Source organism: Saimiri boliviensis, chromosome 2 (genome assembly GCF_048565385.1).
Source record: "Saimiri boliviensis isolate mSaiBol1 chromosome 2, mSaiBol1.pri, whole genome shotgun sequence".
Taxonomy (NCBI): domain Eukaryota; kingdom Metazoa; phylum Chordata; class Mammalia; order Primates; family Cebidae; genus Saimiri; species Saimiri boliviensis.
In genome coordinates, this window is record NC_133450.1 from 13,350,942 (window position 1) to 13,370,905 (window position 19,964).

At 47.4% G+C, this 19,964-nt stretch overlaps 1 protein-coding gene across 5 annotated transcripts in view; it reads left to right on the forward strand.

Annotated features, from left to right (window-relative positions):
* PARP16 (poly(ADP-ribose) polymerase family member 16) overlaps positions 1-19,964 on the forward strand; it is a 30,476-nt gene that overhangs the window by 5,294 nt on the left and 5,218 nt on the right. For 4 of the 5 annotated variants that reach the window (XM_074392803.1, XM_074392804.1, XM_039469391.2 and 1 more), the window contains 3 exons: positions 10,957-11,094; positions 14,933-15,139; positions 19,545-19,716. In XM_074392803.1, the coding sequence (XP_074248904.1) occupies positions 10,957-11,094; positions 14,933-15,139; positions 19,545-19,716 (517 nt within the window). The remainder of the gene's footprint in view (positions 1-10,956; positions 11,095-14,932; positions 15,140-19,544; positions 19,717-19,964) is intronic. The other variant, XM_074392805.1, reaches the window with a different exon arrangement.

Here is a 19,964-nt window from a genome sequence, read left to right on the forward strand (position 1 = left end):
GGTGAAACCCCGTCTCTACTAAAGATACAAAAAAATTAGCTGGGCATGGTGGCACATGCCTGTAATCCCAGCTACTCAGGAGGCTGAGGCAGGAGAATTGCTTGAACCCAGGAGGCGGAGGTTGCGGTGAGCCGAGATCGCGCCATTGCACTCCAGCCTGGGTAACAAGAGTGAAACTCTGTCTCAAAAAGAAAAAAAAAAAAAAGTGCCTATTAGGTCTGTACTTAGCATCTCAACATAAGATTCTCGGTCCCTCAGATTACCTTTTTATTTATCTCCTCATCTCAGAGATGGCATTTGAAGAGTGGAGAAAAAAAGTACACAGGTCTGAAAAGACACAGATACAGACGTAGATACATGTAATACGATGTGACTGTCAGTGGGTAGGTATGTGTCTAGAAAGATACTGGCCAATGGGTTGGTGATATGGAGGATGAAGGGGTGGGATCCAGCCCTCCAGGACTAGCCATCTCCTTCCTTCCCAACCATCCTAGAAGCACAGACCTTTCCTCAGCAGATGGGTGAGCAGCAGAGAGGGGGCATTTGATTGATGATAATAATATAGCAACCAACAGCTGTACTGCACTAATAGCGCTTACTGTTTGCCTGGCACTGTCCTGAGCTGTTTCTACATGTAGCTCATTTAATCCTTCTAACAACTCAGGCTTGTAGGTTTTATTGTTATCTTCATCACCGTCAGGTAATCACTGGATGTGGTGATGGCACACCACTCTTGCTCCCAGGCACTGGACTTTTAAAAGTTCTTGTAAGAACTACGGTTTTACAGGGTTCCCATGCTGACTCCTCTTGTGCAGAGTTCTTTTGTAGACTAATCTGTTTTGGTAAGTGTGGCCTTTCATACTGTAGGTTCATGCAAAGCAAGTTGTACCTGTGGTGTCCACCTCTTCAGCCTTTATCTCAGCAGCCTCCTAGCTCCATTCATTGCGCCTATCCCGCTGTTCTGGATGTCACTCTGATCCTGAAAGTGGTGACCTTGGCAGACATTTGGTTCATTTCCTTCTCAGCACCTCCACCCACATCTAGTAACTATGACCGCTGACACTTTCCTAGACAAGTATGTTTTTCAGATGTTTGTTCTTTCCCGCTGCCACACCTTTCTAGGACAACATTGTCTAAAATCTAAACCTGAGTATCTCTAGCTTTTCCTGATGATAAGAATCACTTGCACCCACATTGGGAAACACCTGGGCCACCTCCTCCCCAGGAGCTTGTGATCTAGGTGATTGCTCCTGTTCAAAGCAAGGAGGATGAGTTGCTTCCTTGTAGCTCATTGGTTCTCTCTTTTCTCTGTGAGGCCTGTTCACCCAAACCACCTCTTTGCTAAGAGGCTTCTCTTCTCAACCCCCTAAGGCTGTCAGCTCTGCTCACCTTTCAGACTCCGCCAACTATCTCTCCAGCTGTATCCTTCCCTGTTCCCCATAGCAGAGGCTGCAGATGACAGACAAAACCTATGAGCTGACAGGTTTTGTCCTCTAGCTTTTTAGAAATTGGGAAATTAAAAAGACAGCTTGTTGATTCCTTTTTCAAAGAGACATCTGAGGCCTTGCTGCCTTTGGTGGAAGTTGCCCAAGGGCAGGAAGCAGTCAGAGCTGGGGGTTGGTTGGCTCCAGCCAAGCCATGGAGGCTGGAGTCTTCAGTTCAACTGTCTTCACAACTCTTTCCTGGAGTCCACTATTACTCATTTTCTTTACCTCTCAGGCCTTGGGGGACATTTGAGCCCAGGATCACTTTTTGGGACACACACTGCTTACTTCTCTGCATATCTGCGGGCAGAGAAATGCCTGCCTTCCTCTCGAACAATTATTCTTCTGGATCCACTTGGCAAATGCCTTCCACTGTCATGTACTGTGGTTCAGAACGCTTGCCTAGATGCTGATTTCCCCTACATACCCCTGTACTATATATTACATACATCTTTCTCCCTACCTTTGGTTTAGGCATAGCCAGTAGCTGTCTCAGTTGTATAATTTTGGGGTTGGGGGCGGGATTTCCAATATCACACCTGACTAGCTTCCCAAAGCAGCCTCTTAAAGTTCTGCCGGAATTGTTCTTTTGGGCTAAAATATTCAGTCCATCACTAAATTTCTCCATTCATTTGGTAGGAGGGCATGGCAGGAGAATACACTCTAGAGTCAGGCCACCTGGCTTCATATCCCTGCCCTGCTGCTGAATAGCTGTGTGCCCCTGGGCAGGGTGCTTAGCATCTCCAAGCCTCAGTTTCCTCATCTTCAAAATAGGTTGTGAGAACAACACGAGACAGTGCACGAAAAGCATTTATTTTGGTGGCTGGCACCTGTAAGGGCTCAAATATAGTAGCTATTACTCTTTTGTTCTTAACTTCCTGCCAGGTTTCAGGCTGGCTGCTGAGGCTTCGGGGTAAGTAAGATGTGATTGGCCTCAGGGAGTGTTTGTTCCAACCAGATTGAGTTGACCCCAGAGGGTCAGGTACCAACATGGGACTCTACTTGTTGAACATAAAACACAACTGTTGAGTACAGAAGTTATGGGTGGTTAGGGAAGGCTTCACATGGTAGGTGACCGCAGGCCTTGAAGACTGTGGAATGCCATGCTAGGCAGCTGCAGAAGCACAGAGGAAGAAAGCCATAGGTCACTTGAGGAATAGCACTGGGGGTGGGGAGAGAGTTGGTGGCAGGTGGTACTGTTAGGCAAAGAGGCCAGACCGGATTCCTAAGGGCCTTAGTTTTTAATAAAAATATAGGCCACCTAGTTAACTTTGAATTTCAGATGAGCAACCAATAATTTTTTTTTTTTTTGGGGGGGAGGATGAAGTTTCACTTTGTTGCCCAGGCTGGAGTGCATTGGTGCAATCTTGGCTCATTGCAACATCCGCCTCCCGGGTTCAAGCGATTCTCCTGCCATAACCTCCGGAGTAGCTGGGATTAAAGACGACCGCCACCACATCCTGCTAATTTTTTATATATTTAGTAGAGATGGGTGTTTCACTGTGTTGGCCAGGATGTTCCTGAATGCCTGACCTTAGGTGATCACCTGCCTTGGCCTCCCAAAGTACTGGGATTACATGCCTGAGCCACCATGCCTGGCCATAATTTCTTTTAATACAAATATGTCCCAAATATCGCATGGGTTATTTATACTTAAAAAATGTTTGTTAGCCGAACACAGTGGCTCACCTCTGTAATCCCAGCATTTTGTGAGGCTGAGGTTAGTGGATTGCATAAGCCTGGGAGTTCGTGACCAGCTTGGGCAACATGGTGGAACCCTGTCTCTGCAGAAAATAGCTGGGCATGATGTCATATACCTATAGTCCCAGCTATTCTGGAGGCTGAGGTTGGAGGATTGCTTGAACCTGGAAGGTCGAGGCTGCTGTGAGCTGTGATCTTGCCACTGCACTCCCGCCTGGGTAGCAGAGGGAGATGCTGTCTGAAAAAAAAGGGGGTTTTGTTGTTGTTTATCTGAAATTCAAATTTAACTGGGCAGAGTGTATTTTAAATGGCAACTCTGCTTGTGTGCCTGGTTCCCAAAAGGCCCTGCTAAAATGCAGACAGGTTTCAGTCACAAAAGGAAGAATCCTATTAAATTGTTGAAGCAGATTTATATTTCAGAGTAACATGAAAAGTGAAATGAGACATAAAGAAGGTTAGTTGAGGGGTTAAAGAGTGTGGGGAGTAAGGAGGGCAGGATGCAGCAGGGGCCTGGTCTGGGCAGGTGCAGTGGGAGGGACTGGAAGAGGCCTGGGTCCAGCTTAGAGCTGGGAGCGGTCTCTCCCTTTTGCCCAGACTGTATCCCTGAAAGGGGCCTCGCTAGCTGGCTGTTCTTCTGTGGTGCTCTCTGGGCCCAGGTCTGGACTGTTGACAAGGACTGTGGCTCACAGGTGGGATTTGAGGACAGGAGTGATGGGAATAGTAGTAATCTTGGGAGAGAAGATGACTCAGTTCTGGTTCTGGGATAACAAGGAATAGAAAAAGAAGGAAGAGGGGTGAGTGCCCTTTGGACTGTGCAGGCAGCAGTCCTGTTTGGGTGGCTCCCTGAGGGGACACCGTTTGGGCTGTGTCTTCAGTGACTCTGTATAACCTACGGAACAAAGCTCGGGGTTCCCAGGTGGAGTACAAGGTCCTTTGCAGGATCGCTTGAGATGACCTCACTTGGGGTCACCTTCCCACTCCTCTTCCTCCTGGCAGCCACTTCCCCACACTCTAGGCTCCAGCCACACAGAATCACCTGTTGTTAATGATGACACTAGTGGCAGTCACACGAACATTAGAGTACTTAATACTTTCCTGTTGGTTTGAGCACTTGTTTAACTTGATTAATCTCCACCAGGACCCTGTGAATTGGCTACTAATATCCCAATTATGTATTTCAGAAAGCTGAGACACAGGAAGTCAAACTTCTCACTCAAGGTCACACAGCTAGTAGAGGAATAAGCCCTGGATGCCTGGGAAGAGAACCTGCACCATTAACCATGCCACGGTCTACTTCCCCAGCTACACACAATTAACCATGCCACCATCCACTTCCCCAGCGACACACCGCATTCTCATACTTCTATGGTTTGGTATAGCAAACCCAGATCACGCAGCACCTCCTCTGTGAAGCTGGTCCCAACCCCACCCCCAACTCCTTTTCCTTTAGCCCCTACCCAACAGAAGTCCCACCTTGTCCTCTTAGTAGTCGGTATCCATCTTTGTTATGACAATGAATACTTTTTTTTGGAGACAGATTCTTGCTCCGTTCCCCAGGCTGGAGTGCAGTGGTGGGATCTCGGCTCACTGCAACCTCTACCGCCCAGGTTCAAGGGATTCTCTTGCCTCAGCCTCTCGAGTAGCTGGGATTACAGGGGCTTGCCACTATGCCTGGCTAATTTTTGTATTTTTTTGTAGAGATGAGGTTTCACTATGTTGGCCAGGCTGGTCTTGAACTCCTGAGCTGAGGTGATCTGCCTGCCTTAGCCTCCCAAAGTGCTTTGATTATAGACATGAGCCACCATGCCTGGTGACAATGAATATGTGCGACCCGCAGAGACACTTCCCAAAGCAAATGAGAGCGAGGAGTTGTTAAGCCGAGTCCAGGTTTATTGGGGTTTGCGGGCAAATCGAGCGGGAGAGGGAAGAGCTGCACCGAATGGCTGAAGACATGGGTTTATATCGGGAAGGTGACGGAGTTTAGGCGGAGGTGTCAGCTGCTGGTTGGTGGAAGGGAGAGCAGAGGAGGGTTTTCTGCGTGCCAGAAGGGGATTGGTCACCTCTTGGCGGGCTTAGGTTTGAATTTTATTGGCTGTCTTGTTTCTAGGCAGACTACTGCAACTGCCAAGGGGTGGGGGATGGGGGTTGGCTTTAGGTTTGGCAGGTTAAGGCTGAGCAGTGATTGGCCGCCCTGCGCTACCAGGCAGCAGGCAGAATAGGGTCTGCAGGCGGACTCCAGGAAGTGAGGGACAAAATGGAGGACTGTGGGTTTTTCTACCAAACAGAATACTTTCTTTTTTTTTTTTTAAGACAGAGTCTCACACCATTGCCCAGGCTGGAGTGCAGTGGTGCGATCTTCGCTCACTGCAATCTCCGTCTCCTGGGTTCAAGCAATTCTCCTGCTTCAGCCTCCCGAGTAGCTGGGACTACAGGTGTGCACCACCACGCCCAGCCAAATTTTTTTGTATTTTTAGTAGAAACGGGGTTTCAGCGTGTTGGCCAGGATGGTCTTGATCTCTTGACCTCATGATCCACCCACCTCGGCCTCCCAAAGTGCTGGGATTACAGGCTTGAGCCACCGTGCCCGGCCTTATTTTTTATTTTTTATTTTATGTGAGGGTTTCACTCTGTCATCTAGGCTGGAGTGCGGTAGCACAATTATGACTCACCACATTCTCTACCTTCCAGGCTCTAGCTATCCTCCCACATAAGCCCGGGTAGGTGGGACTATAGGTGTATATCACCATTCCTGGCTTTTTTTTTTTTTTTTTTGGTATTTTTTGTGGAGATGAGATTTTTACCCTATTGCCTGTGCTGGTCTTGAGTTCCTGAGCTGAAGAGCTCTGCCCACCTCAGCTTCCCAAAGTGCTGGGGTGACCAGGCATGAGCTATCATGCTGGATTCATCCATTTTCAAAAAAAAATATTAGGCTGGGCTTGGTGGCTCATGCCTGTAATCCCAGCACTTTGGGAAGCTGAGGCAGGAGGGTCACTTGAGTTCATGAGTTTGAGGCCAGACTGGGCAGCATAGTGAGACCTTATCTTTCCTAAAAATAAAGAAAATTAGCTGGATATGGTGGCACGTGCCTGTAGTCCTAGCTGTGCAGGAGAATCACTTTGGGTTGGGGTAGGATGGATCCTGCAGTGAGCCATGTTTGTGCCACTGCACTCCAGCTTGGGTAACAGTATGACCCTGTATCCAAAAAAATTTTTTCTTTTTTTTTGTTTTTTTCTTTTTTCCCCCTATGATCAGTTGACAAAAATTTTTTTTCTTTTAATAAATATTAGATTTTCACTGATACTTAATGAGGCCTGTAGAGATAGTTTTATTACAGGTATATGAGGCTATTGATGGAATCTCTGGAAATAGAAATAAAGTGGCCTTGAGATGTTTTTAATTTTTATTTATTTATTTTTAGGCCTGGCGCAGTGGCTCAAGCCTGTAATCCCAGCACTTTGGGAGGCCGAGGCGGGTGGATCACGAGGTCGAGAGATCGGGACCATCCTGGTAAACATGGTGAAACCCCGTCTCTACTAAAAACACAAAAAATTAGCTGGGCATGGTGGCTCGTGCCTGTAATCCCAGCTACTCAGGAGGCTGAGACAGGAGAATTGCCTGAACCCAGGAGGCAGAGGTTGCGGTGAGCCGAGATCGCGCCATTGCACTCCAGCCTGGGTAACAAGAGCGAAACTCTGTCTCATAAATAAATAAATAAATAAATAAATAAATAAATAAATAAATAATTACAGGCTTGAGTCACCGCGCCCGGCCTATTTATTTATTTTTAGAGGCATCTCACTGTGTTTCCCTGGCTAGTCTCTAACTCCTGGCCTTGAGATTCAGCCCAGCCTCCTTAGTAGCTGGGATTATAGGCATGAACCCCCCGACAGCTGGCTCTGTTTCTAATTTTCAACTATAGAGCTAAGAAAAACCCCCAAAGTCAGTAACAGTCAATTTTCTAGAAAAAAATGGAAAAGAACCATAGGTGTTCTTGAAGTACAAACTACAGCCCTCCCAGAACAGAAGGAAAGGTTGCCAGGGTTTGGGAGGATGGTGTTGTCTGGGAGTAATATAAATGAAAAGAAAAGAAACGGACGTATATAGACCAAGCCTTGAGATTCTCTTACCTTCTTCAGTCCTCCTGACAACACCATGGGGAGGTAGTGAGGTTCCCATGTTGGAGAGGAGATAGAAGTTCAATAGAGATTTCCACTGAGATGTGATTTCAGAGCTCATGCTTTTTCCTCTGTATCCAGGAAAGAGGAGAATTGGAAAAACACAAGACAGTTCTTTTTTTTTTTTTTTTTTTTTTTTTTTGAGACGGAGTTTCGCTCTTGTTACCCAGGCTGGAGTGCAATGGCGCGATCTCGGCTCACCGCAACCTCCGCCTCCTGGGTTCAGGCAATTCTCCTGCCTCAGCCTCCTGAGTAGCTGGGATTACAGGCACGCGCCACCATGCCCAGCTAATTTTTTATATTTTTAGTAGAGACTGGGTTTCACCATGTTGACCAGGATGGTCTCGATCTCTTGACCTTGTGATCCACCCGCCTCGGCCTCCCAAAGTGCTGGGATTACAGGCGTGAGCCACCGCGCCCGGCCCTACAAGACAGTTCTTGACCTCAATGAGCTGGCCATACTGGGAAGGAAGTATTGGGGCAGTAGGCTTTTAAGGGCTAGAGGAGAGAGTGGTCTCTTGGGCCAGAAGTGCCCAGGTAGTAGAGGTAAGGGAAGGGGTATTCTTGGAACAGCACATGTTCCTGGACAGCGCCAGTCTGTGACAGAGGGGATGGTAAAGTATTGAGATTAGGCTAGAGGTGTCTTAAATGCCATGCTGGAGAGGTTTATCTTCTAGTCATTAATAACTTCTGAGCAAAAGCTACAGATACTTTGTTGTTAACTGTTAGTCCAGGTCCCCAGTCCCTTATCAGAAATCCTGGCACTGAATATGTTTCAGGATTCAGATTTTTCCTGATTTTAGAATGGTAAATAATGTGCCGCCATGACAACTAAGCTGAGCCCTGTCACAAGTCCCACAGGGCATCAGCCTAAATCCAAAGGCTCTAGGACTGATGACAGCTTTCTGCAGCATGGCATCAGGCATTCTGTTTCTGTGGAAGTCCTTGCAGTGGTCCTCATAGAGGTCCAAGAGCTAGTCTTTGCCCCAGAAGTGAAAACTTGGGAGTAAAGAGATGAGATCCACATGGGATGGGTGCAGGAACTGCTCTGGCCTAAGCGAATCATAGGTCACTTGAGGAATAGCACTGGGGGTGGGGAGAGAATCAGTTAACTTCTGTTAAGTTGTTCCCCTGGAGACTGGATAAAGGTAGTATGACAACTACATACGTAACCAGGCAACACTGCTTGGGGTAAAAAAGACCCAGCATGGGCCGGGCATGGTGGCTCATGCCTGTAATCCCAGCACTTTGGGAGGCCGAGGTGGGTGGATCATGAGGTTAAGAGATCAAGACCATCCTGGCCAACATGGGGAAACCCCATCTCTACTAAAAATAGAAAAAAATTAGCTGGATGTGGTGGTGCATGCCTGTAATCCCAGCTATGTGGAAGGCTAAGGCAGGAGAATAGCTTGAACCAGGGAGTCGGAAAGTCAGAGATTGCAGTGAGCCAAGATCGCGTCACTGCACTCCAGCCTGGCGACAAAGCAAGACTCTGCCTCAAAAAAAAAAAAATCCAGCATGGTACACTGCATCTGGCCTGGGAGGAACTGCAAATGGGGACTGCATTTGGGTTTCCCAGAGTGTGACAATGTTTTGTGGGAATGCTAGCAGCTTTGTTGACATTCTCACGAGCGAGACCAGCCTCTGAGGAAAATGGATCTCCTGGCCTTGCGTTCTGCCTGCCTTGGCCTCCCAAAGTGCTGGCATTATGGGTGTGAGCCACCACGCCCAGCCGACAGTGAATACTTTTAAGTTATAATTATTTACCTTTCTGCCTCCCCACTTGACTAGGGGCCCTTTTAAAATCTAATGCTCCCTCCTATAAGCACAGGGTCTGGCACCGAGTAGATGCTTAGTAAATACTCCCTGAATAATACAGAATCCGGTCTGGCCTCTTTGCCTAACAGTACCACCTGCCACCAACTCCATCTCAAAAAAATAAATAAATAAATAAAAATAAATAAAATAAAAAATAAAGGGACGTATGGAGTGTATGGAGTGTAAATCTTCCATGAGTACTGGTGCTATTTCTATGCCTTGCTTACTGTTCCACCCTGCCTGCTTCACCCCCAAGCTGCGAAGGCAGGCAGAGTCTTGCTTTGTCGCCAGGCTGGAGTGCAGTGACGCGATCTTGGCTCACTGCAATCTCTGACTTTCCGACTCCCTGGTTCAAGCTATTCTCCTGCCTTAGCCTTCCACATAGCTGGGATTACAGGCATGCACCACCACATCCAGCTAATTTTTTTCTATTTTTAGTAGAGATGGGGTTTCCCCATGTTGGCCAGGATGGTCTTGATCTCTTAACCTCATGATCCACCCACCTCGGCCTCCCAAAGTGCTGGGATTACAGGCATGAGCCACCATGCCCGGCCCATGCTGGGTCTTTTTTACCCCAAGCAGTGTTGCCTGGTTACGTATGTAGTTGTCATACTACCTTTATCCAGTCTCCAGGGGAACAACTTAACAGAAGTTAACTGATTCTCACACAGAAGAGAAAAGGCTTTGTAACGTAGTGCTTTACCCACATCTGCATATATCATCTATTCAGTAACACCTCCAGTGGGTGGCATGCCGCTGGGACTACAAGGACTACACATCTGGCTTCGCTTAGGCCAGAGCAGTTCCTGCACCCATCCCATGTGGATCCCATCTCTTTACTCCCAAGTTTTCACTTCTGGGGCAAAGACTAGCTCTTGGACCTCTATGAGGACCACTGCAAGGACTTCCACAGAAACAGAATGCCTGATGCCATGCTGCAGAAAGCTGTCATCAGTCCTAGAGCCTTTGGATTTAGGCTGATGCCCTGTGGGACTTGTGACAGGGCTCAGCTTAGTTGTCATGGCAGCACATTATTTACCATTCTAAAATCAGGAAGAATCTGAATCCTGAAACATATTCAGTGCCAGGATTTCTGATAAGGGACTGGGGACCTGGACTAACAGTTAACAACAAAGTATCTGTAGCTTTTGCTCAGGTGGCTCATGTTAGTATTCCTGTAGCAAAATGCATCAATAGTAACAAGAAGGGGATAGTTAAAGACTAAATCTCACATCAGCTCAGGTCAGTTTTGGTACCCAAAGAGTTGTTTAAAAACCACCAACGCTGGGCAGGGTGGTTCATGCCTGTCATTCCAGCACTTTGGGAGGCCAAGGCAGGTGGATCACTTAAGGTCAGGAGCTTGAGACCAGGCTGGCCGATATGGTGAAACCCTGTCTCTACCAAAAAATATGAAAATTAGCCAGGTGTGTAGTCCTTGTAGTCCCAGCTACTCGGGAGGCCTAGGTGGGTGAATTGCTTGAACCCAGGAGGCAGCAGTTGCAGTGATCCAAGATCATGCCACTGCTTTCCAGCCTGGATGGCAAAGTGACACCCTGTCTCAAAAACAAAACAAAACAAAAATCCACCAAAAAGCCTTTCAGAGTTTAGAGCCTGTAGAGTTAAATATTATTTGGAAAGAGGATTATAGACATGAATTTCATCTTAGGAGATCCCTGGAGATGTGGAAGGAGTGAACGTTGCCTGCCTTCCCACTAGAGGGCCCCTGATTATCACTGTGTCTGGGATCCTTGCTAATGGAGGTTCTTCCCTCTCTTCAGCTCGCAGATGCCAGCAAGTTACCTAACCTGAAAGAACTTCTCCAGTCCTCCGGAGACAACCACAAATGGGCCTGGGACCTGGTGAGCTGGATTTTATCCTCAAAGGTCCTGACAATCCACAGTGCAGGAAAGGCAGAGGTGAGACTTTGGTCCGTAGGATCACGGATTTTAGGGGCCCAAGGGCTGTAGGTAGGACAGCACTGTATCTAGTGGGTCTGAGACTTCTCTGTGTGTCAGTGACCTGGGCAGCTTGAGAATACAGATTCCTGGGCCTTGCCTTTAGACTTTCTAGTTCTGTGTCTGGAGTCCCACCCAGGAGCTTTTCCACTGGCTGTGCAAAGCTGAGTTCTGTCTCATCTCAGCTGTGTGACCTTGAGTAGGTAGGTACCAGGTGCATTTCAGTACCTCCCCTTCCTCATCTGTAAAATGGGGATGATAATAGTATACTTCCATCAGGGAACTGACTCTGAGAATTGAGTGAATTTCACATCTTGAATAATGCCTAAGGGCACATACTAAAGGCTCAGTATGTGTTGGGTATTACTTCTTTAACAAGCACTGCTGGTAATTCTGATAAGGGTGACCCTGACCATACCTTAAGAAACATTGCCCTAATTCAGTTGTCGGGAGATAGAGAGGCAGAGCTCAAAGGAGTGGAAAACCTCAAGTATTCCATTTTACAAGCTCCTGCCAAAGACACAAATCTTCCCTGTGTGGCATAGAATTTGGTAACCTTGGATTCTGGTGTCTTAAGGGATATTCTTCTGTGTCAGATGTTAAACTACCACAGAGAGCCCTACAGTAGGAGTCAGGAGGTCTGTATTCAGGTCCAGGCTGGGTGGCTAATTCCTAGTGTATCTCTGGGCTTCACTGTTGTCATCTGCTGAATTCAAATTTATTCAGTGATTTATTCTTACCTCACTCATATGGGCGTCAAGCACCTACTAGATGTTAGGTGCTAAAGTAAATAAGGCTCCTGGACTTTTGATAGTGGACCAGTTAAATTTCTATTAAAACGTGGGTTATTGGGACCCACGATTATCAACTTTTTGTTTTGCCCAAATAGGTTCATTAGCCTACCATGTGTCATCATTTTATAAAAGGGTAGTACTGAAAGGAGGATGGCCTTGACTTCAGAATAAAGAACAGTTCTTCCAAAGAAAGGTACATGGCAACCTTAGATCGATGTATCTGTTATATTGCTCTTATTTTGCTCATTCAGTCATAATCCAGAGAAAACTTCATAGACTGACTTTGGTCTATGACCTACTATTTGAAAACCACTGAAATGGGCCGGGCACAGTGGCTCACACCTATAATCCCAGCACTTTGGGAGGCCAAGTTGGGCGGATCACTTGAGGCCAGGAGTTCAAGACCAGCCTGGCCAACATGACGAAACCCCGTCTTTAATAAAAATAGAAAAACTCGTTAGGCTTCGTGGTGCATGCCTGTAATCCTAGCTACTCGGGGGGCTGAGGCAGAAGAATTGCTTGAACCTGGGAGGTGGAGGCTGCAGTGAGCCGAGATCATGCCACTGCACTCCACGCTGGGAGATAGAGCAAGACTCCATCTCAAAAAATAAAAAAGAAAACCACTGAAATGGACTGGGTGCAGTGGCTCATGCCTGTAATCCCAGTAATTTGGGAGGCCGAGGTGGGAAGATTGCTTGAGGCTGGAAGTTCAAGACCAGCGTGGGCAACATAGCAAGATGCTCTCTACGAAAAATTTAAGAATTAGGCGCACATAGTAGTTGCACCTATAGTCCCAGCTAGTCAAGAAACTGAGGCTGGATGATTGCTTGAACCTAGGAGTTCAAGGCTGTAATGAGCTATGATTGTACCACTGCACTCCAACCTGGGTGACAGAGACCCTGTCTCAATAAAAGAAAAAAACCCCACTGAAATGATGTAGTCTCTGCCCTGAAGACAGGGGAGAGACTACATCATTTCTTCCTTAAGTAAGAAGGTTACTCTGGCCGGGCGCGGTGGCTCAAGCCTGTAATCCCAGCACTTTGGGAGGCCGAGGCGGGTTGATCACGAGGTCAGGAGATCGAGACCATCCTGGTCAACATGGTGAAACCCCGTCTCTACTAAAAATTTAAAAAAATTAGCTGGGCATGGTGGCGTGTGCCTGTAATCCCAGCTACTCAGGAGGCTGAGGCAGGAGAATTGCCTGAACCCGGGAGACGGAGGTTGCGGTGAGCCGAGATCGCGCCATTGCACTCCAGCAGCCTGGGTAACGAGTGAAACTCCGTCTCAAAAAAAAAAAAAAAAAAAAAAAAGAAGAAGGTTACTCTGCTGTATAAATTTTTGTTGAATACTAAACCATACCAAAAATGTAGTGGCTTAAAACCACAAATGCTGGCTCGGCTTAGTGGCTCATACCTGTAATCGCAGCACTCTGGGAGGCTCAGGTGGGCGGATCACTTGAGCCCAGGAGCTCGAGACCAGCCTGGGCAACATGGCAAGACCCCGTATCTACAAAAAAATCAAAAATTAGCTGGGCATGGTGGCATGTGCCTGTAGTCCCAGCCACTAGGAAGGCTGAGGCAGAAGGATCACTTGAGCCCTGGAGGTAGAGGTTGCATTAAGCTGAAATCATGCCACTGCACTCCAACCTGGGTGGCAGAGCCAGATCGTGTCTCAAAAACAACAGCAGCAACAAATGCTGATTGCTTCTCATGATTTTGTGGGTTGGTTGAGTGGTTCTGGACTTGGCTGGATGAGCTAGGGTGGCCTCACTTAAATTTCTGGGGCTTCGGCTGGGATGGTCACCATGCTGGAGGCTCATACCCTCCCTATAGGAGATAAGCCAGGACAATTGTGTGGGGTTTTCAGCAGCAAACAAGGAAAGGCAAGCCCTTCTCAAGTCTCTGTTTGCCATATATATGTTTATCTCCCATTGGCCAAAGCAAGTCACATGACCAAGCACAGTTTCAAGGGTGGACAAGTAGGTTTCATCTCTTGATGGGATCTTGGTAGAATTCCACCTGCAAAATCACATGTACACGGACAAGGATGGGAGGGAATTTTTACACTAATCACAAGATTGTAAAAATGGAATGCAGGAAATAGATGTAAAAGTGTTAGAAGAATTAGAAGTGATCTACACCTAAAAGGAGCAGTTTACGCTTCTCAGCCTACTGTAGGGAAAAAATTTTATTTATTTATTTATTTTATTTTATTTTATTTTATTTTATTTTATTTTGAGACGGAGTTTCGCTCTTGTTACCCAGGCTGGAGTGCAATGGCGCGATCTCGGCTCACCGCAACCTCCGCCTTCTGGGTTCAGGCAATTCTGCCTCAGCCTCCTGAGTAGCTGGGATTACAGGCACGCACCACCATGCCCAGCTAATTTTTTGTATTTTTAGTAGAGACGGGGTTTCACCATGTTGACCAGGATGGTCTCGATCTCTTGACCTTGTGATCCACCCGCCTTGGCCTCCCAAAGTGCTGGGATTACAGGCTTGAGCCACCGCGCCCGGCCTATTTATTTATTTTTAGATGGAGTTTTGCTCTTATTGCCCAGGCTGGAGTGCAGTGCTGTGATCTTGGCTCACTGTAACCTCCACCTCCCAGGTTCAAGTGATTCTCCTGCCTCAGCCTCCTAAGTAACTGGGACTAAAGGCGTGCACCACCATACCCAGCTAATTTTGTGTTTTTAATAAAGACAGGGTTTCACCATGTTGGTTAGGCTGGTCTCGAACTCCTGACCTCAAATGATCCACCTGCCTGGGCCTTCCAAAGTGTTGGGATTACTAGTGTGAGCCACCGTGCCCGGCTGGGAAAAATATTATTGAAGGAAAGCAGTCTTGTGCTATAAGCTCTGAGTTTGCTTATGTCTGTATCCTCATGAAACCTGTTGTTCTCATGAGCAGAGTCCATGGGAGTTAAGCCTGAGGGTTTAGTAGAGTATTTTTTGCAGCACATTTTACCAGCTCCCCAAATAAAATTTTGACCCTCTTCATGTTTTCAAGTTTGAAAAGATCCAAAAGCTGACTGGGGCTCCTCACACACCTGTTCCCGCACCGGACTTCCTGTTTGAAATTGAGTACTTTGACCCAGCCAACGCCAAATTTTATGAGACCAAAGGAGAACGAGACCTAATCTATGCCTTTCATGGTAGCCGCCTAGAAAACTTCCATTCCATTATCCACAATGGCCTGCACTGCCATCTGAACAAGGTGGGGACTACGGGACACCCTACTGACATGGGGAAGCAGGGATGGAGGTGGGAGAGTGGGGAGGGGGAGATTCAGAACCCTAGGAGTTTGCAGGTGGGGTGTAGAGTGGGGGTGGGTAGGTTTACTAACGCCTTGTCGCTCAAAATGTGGTCTGGAGACCAGCAGTAGCAGCATCAGCTGGAAGCCCATGAAAATGCAAAATCTTGGGCACAGTCTAGACCAGGTGTCCCCAAACTACAGCCTGCGGGCCGCATGCGGCCCCCTGAGGCCATTTATCCGGCCTCCCGCCGCACTTCAGGAAGGGGCACCTCTTTCATTGGTGGTCAGTGAGAGGAGCACAGTATGTGGCGGCCCTCCAAGGTCTGAGGGACAGTGAACTGGCCCCCTGTGTAAAAAGTTTGGGGATGCCTAGTCTAGACCTTCTGAATCAGAACCTGCATCTTAACAAGATCTGTAGGTGATTCCTACACTGGTTATAGTTTGAGAAGCATCAATTTAAAGATAGTTCCCAACCTTGGCTGCATATTTAGAATCATTCGGGGAGCTTTTAAAAATCCCAGATGCCTGGCTACATCCCAGATCAATTAAATCAGAATCTCGGAGTGGAGCCCAGGCATCAGTTGCTTTAAAAGCTCTCCAGGTGGCCGGGCGCGGTGGCTCAAGCCTGTAATCCCAGCACTTTGGGAGGCCAAGGCGGGTGGATCACGAGGTCAAGAGATCGAGACCATCCTGGTCAACATGGTGAAACCCCATCTCTACTAAAAATATAAAAAATTAGGCCGGGCGCGGTGGCTCAAGCTTGTAATCCCAGCACTTTGGGAGGCCGAGGCGGGTGGATCACGAGGTCGAGAGATCTAGACCATCCTGGTCAACATGGTGAAACCCCGTCTCTACTAAAGATACAAAAAATTAGCTGGGCATGGTGGCGGGTGCCTGTAATCCCAGCTACTCAGGAGGCTGAGGCAGGAGAATTGCCTGAACCCAGGAGGCGGAGGTTGCGGTGAGCCGAGATCGCGCCATTGCACTCCAACCTGGGTAACAAGAGCAAAACTCCGTCTCAAAAAAACAAAACAAAACAAAACAAAATATACATATATATATATAATTAGCTGGGCATGGTGGCACGTGCCTGTAATCCCAGCTACTCAGGAGGCTGAGGCAGGAGAATTGCCTGAACCCAGGAGGCGGAGGTTGTGGTGAGCCGAGATCGCGCCATTGCACTCCAGCCTGGGTAACAAGAGTGAAACTCCGTCTCAAAAAAAAAAAAAAAAAAGCTCTCCAGGTGATCCCAATGTGTAGCCAATCCTGGCTCCTCTGTGTTTTCCCTGGACCAGCAGCGTCTGCATCACCTGGTAGCTCATTGGAAATGCAAATCTCAGGCCCAAACCACCTGAGCAGAATCCACACTTTAACTGAGTCCCCAGGTGATTCCTATGCACATTGCAGTTTGAGAAGCACTTTCCTTGGGGACCACACTCCTGGAAATCAGCCTTGAGAAACTAAGGGATATGCCAGGATGCACCGAGGAGAGGCCTTTTCCCTGCCCTCTTGAGTTTCTTTCCTCCCATTTTTATGAGTCAAAACAGTGTCACCTAGCCACTTCTCTGCAGGCAGTTATTTTACCCCTCAGTGAAGTATAGGAGGAGTATTACAGACAGACCCTGGAACTTCAGAGACTTATTTAGCAGCTCTGTGGCCCTGGGTAAATTAAACTCTGAGCTGCAGGTTCCTCATCTGTAAAAAAGGACACCATTACCCTCTTTGTCAGAGGATGGAAACCATTCGTGTATGCAAAGGGCTCTTTTTGTACTAAGTACTGAGGAAGAGGTAGCTGCTTTTATATGATAATGGAGGGGCGTCTAGGGTAGTTGGAGGAGCTGTAGGCCTTTTCCCCAGTCTTGGCAGTATCTGTCTGTGAGAGGTAACTCTGTGAGCCATGGGCTCAGCCGTGGCTGCTGCAGCCCTGAGGTTGGAGACATTTCCCTGCTGTATCTGATTAATGTCATTGGGTTTTGCTAAAGATGACAGGCTTGTTTACACCGGCTCTCAGTCCATCACTGGCTCTCAGCTTACCATTATATCCAGTCTACTGGAATACAGGGAGCTTCCCCTTTACATTGGTGCTGGCTTGGAGAAGTTGTCCGCAGATGACACGCCTTTACATTAAACCTTCATTTCAGTTCCTCAGGGAGTTTGCTGCTTAGAAGTATCTTATAAAAATCCTTTGGTAAGGCCCGGCGCTGTGGCTCACGCCTGTAATCCCAGCACTTTGGGAGGCTGAGGTGGGTGGAACACGAGGTCAGGAGATCAAGACCATCCTGGCTAACACGGTGAAACCCCATCTCTACTAAAAATACAAGTTAGCCAGGTATGGTGGCAGGCACCTGTAGTCCCAGCTACGTGGGAGGCTGAGGCAGAATTGCTTGAACCTGGGAGGTGGAGGTTGCAATGAGCTGAGATCACACCACTGCACCTCAGCCTGGGCAACAGAGCAATACTCCATCTCAAAAACTGTATGTATATGTATATCCTTTAGTAAATTGTATCAATCCTCTTAGGTCTCCTCTGCCTGCGTTTTCAATGAAGGGCTTGCTTGAGGGAGTCCATCTGCCAGTTGATACTGATACTGTTTTCATGGCAGAGATACACCGAGCTTCCCACTCTTGTGCACCACTGCTCCTGACAGCCTTGCGTGGGGTTCTCAAGTCTAAGGAAGGGTGAACACATGATGGCATAAGCAGAGAATGGATGTGGGGTCAGATCAGAGGGCGTCCAGGGTCATTGGAGAAGGTGTGTGTCAGCTTTTGAGAGATGGAGTCACTGCCTAACTTGGCAAAGAGCTTTCCAAAGGCCAAGCAAAGGTTTGTTTTATTTCTCCTGAGCTTCACTTAACAGATTTAGGATTTTGGAAGCCTGGTGCCCCTGAAAAAGGATATTTCTCAATTCCAGAGCATAAGATACTCTTCAGTGACCTCTTCAAGTCCACTTATCATCTCGAGATACTGATAGTGTGACCCAGGGATAGCAGTTGAGTTTCAATTTGAGTGTCAATGTCCATCCATTGGTAGCAGTTACCTGGAATATTAAGTTGAGGATTCTGGGCCATTAGGGATAAGTGCCATGATTGATATTGCTGTGTCGGCAATTGTGGTTGATTATTGGTTGTCTACCATGGGCAAAGAGTGTTCACTACCCCTGCTGTAGCCTTAACTTGCAGGTCCTTCACCTGGCATGCTTCCTTATGGAGGGCACCACCAGAGAGATGCCTCCTGGATTTTTAGACGTTTTCTTGGTCAACACCAATACAAAAAGTAGAACGTACCTTGCCCTGCATGTAGGTCTCCCTCATTTAGTTATAGTTTCTGGTCTGACAGACTCATTCTAATTTATTTATTATTTCTTAATTTTTTTTTTTTTTTTTTTTTTTTTTGAGACAGAGTTTCGCTCTTGTTACCCAGGCTGGAGTGCAATGGCGCGATCTCGGCTCACCGCAACCTCCGCCTCCTGGGTTCAGGCAATTCTCTTGCCTCAGCCTCCTGAGTAGCTGGGATTACAGGCACGTGCCACCGTGCCCAGTTAATTTTTTGTATCTTTAGTAGAGACGGGGTTTCACCATGTTGACCAGGATGGTCTTGATCTCTTGACCTCGTAATCCACCCGCCTCAGCCTCCCAAAGTGCTGGGATTACAGGCTTGAGCCACCGCGCCCGGCCTATTTCTTAATTTTTAATTTTTATTTTTTTTCTTTGTGAGAGACTCATTTATTTTCCAAGTAATGACTCAGATACTTCTTCTCAGGTGGGACCCTCTCCTGTACCTAAGGGTGTGACTTGCATTTCAGGCCCATCAGAGTAACCATGCCTAATGCATTCATGTAACAGGAATTACTGGAATTACTTTATATACCAAAACATAAGGCCCTGCAATGGAGTACTGGCCCCTCGTTTATTTACATGTGCCAGGTGTCCCACTCTTTTATGTAGATTGCCTCATTTAATCCTCACCAGCAACCTTGTAAAGGAGGTAGTAGTAACATTATTTTGTAGATCTAGAAACAGAGACAGTTTAGATAACTTGCCACTTCCTGGAGGATTCAAATTGAGGTCTGTTTGGATGCTTATACCTATGTTTTTCTCACTCATACTTGACCACAAGGAACTGTTAGTTTGCCAGGCCAGATGGCCAAATCCACAATCAGTTAAACTGCTGTCAGACAGGAATGTGTTTAGTAATAACCCTATGATGATATCACAGGATTATTTCATCATGTGTCTTGCTGGGGAAGAAAAGGGGGGTTGAAAATTTCATGTTTACAACTCTGTTGAAGAAAGACCTGTGTCATCTTGTTGTGCCAACTGTACATTCACCCATCTGTGTTTCTTTTCCATTGGCCTCTGCCATTGCAGACATCCTTATTTGGAGAGGGGACCTACCTCACCAGTGACTTGAGCCTGGCCCTCATATACAGCCCCCATGGCCACGGGTGGCAGCACAGCCTCCTTGGCCCCATCCTTAGCTGTGTGGCTGTGTGTGAGGTCATTGACCATCCAGACGTCAAGTGCCAAACCAAGAAGAAGGGTGAGTGAGCACTTGCTGCAAACCTGGACTACAGGCCTCTGTGGGGTGCCCAGCTGTTGGATACAGCACCCGTTGCATGCCCAAGGGTTGGGCTGGATCCAGGGCAATGCTGGATAGGGGCCTGCCCAAGGAGTGAGCAGTCTTCTTAGAGATTGAACACACAATGGAGATCATTTACTACAAGAGGGTAGGTAGGGGTGCCAGGTAAGGAGGCTGACGAGGTCCACAGAGGCAACTCAGAGGAAGTA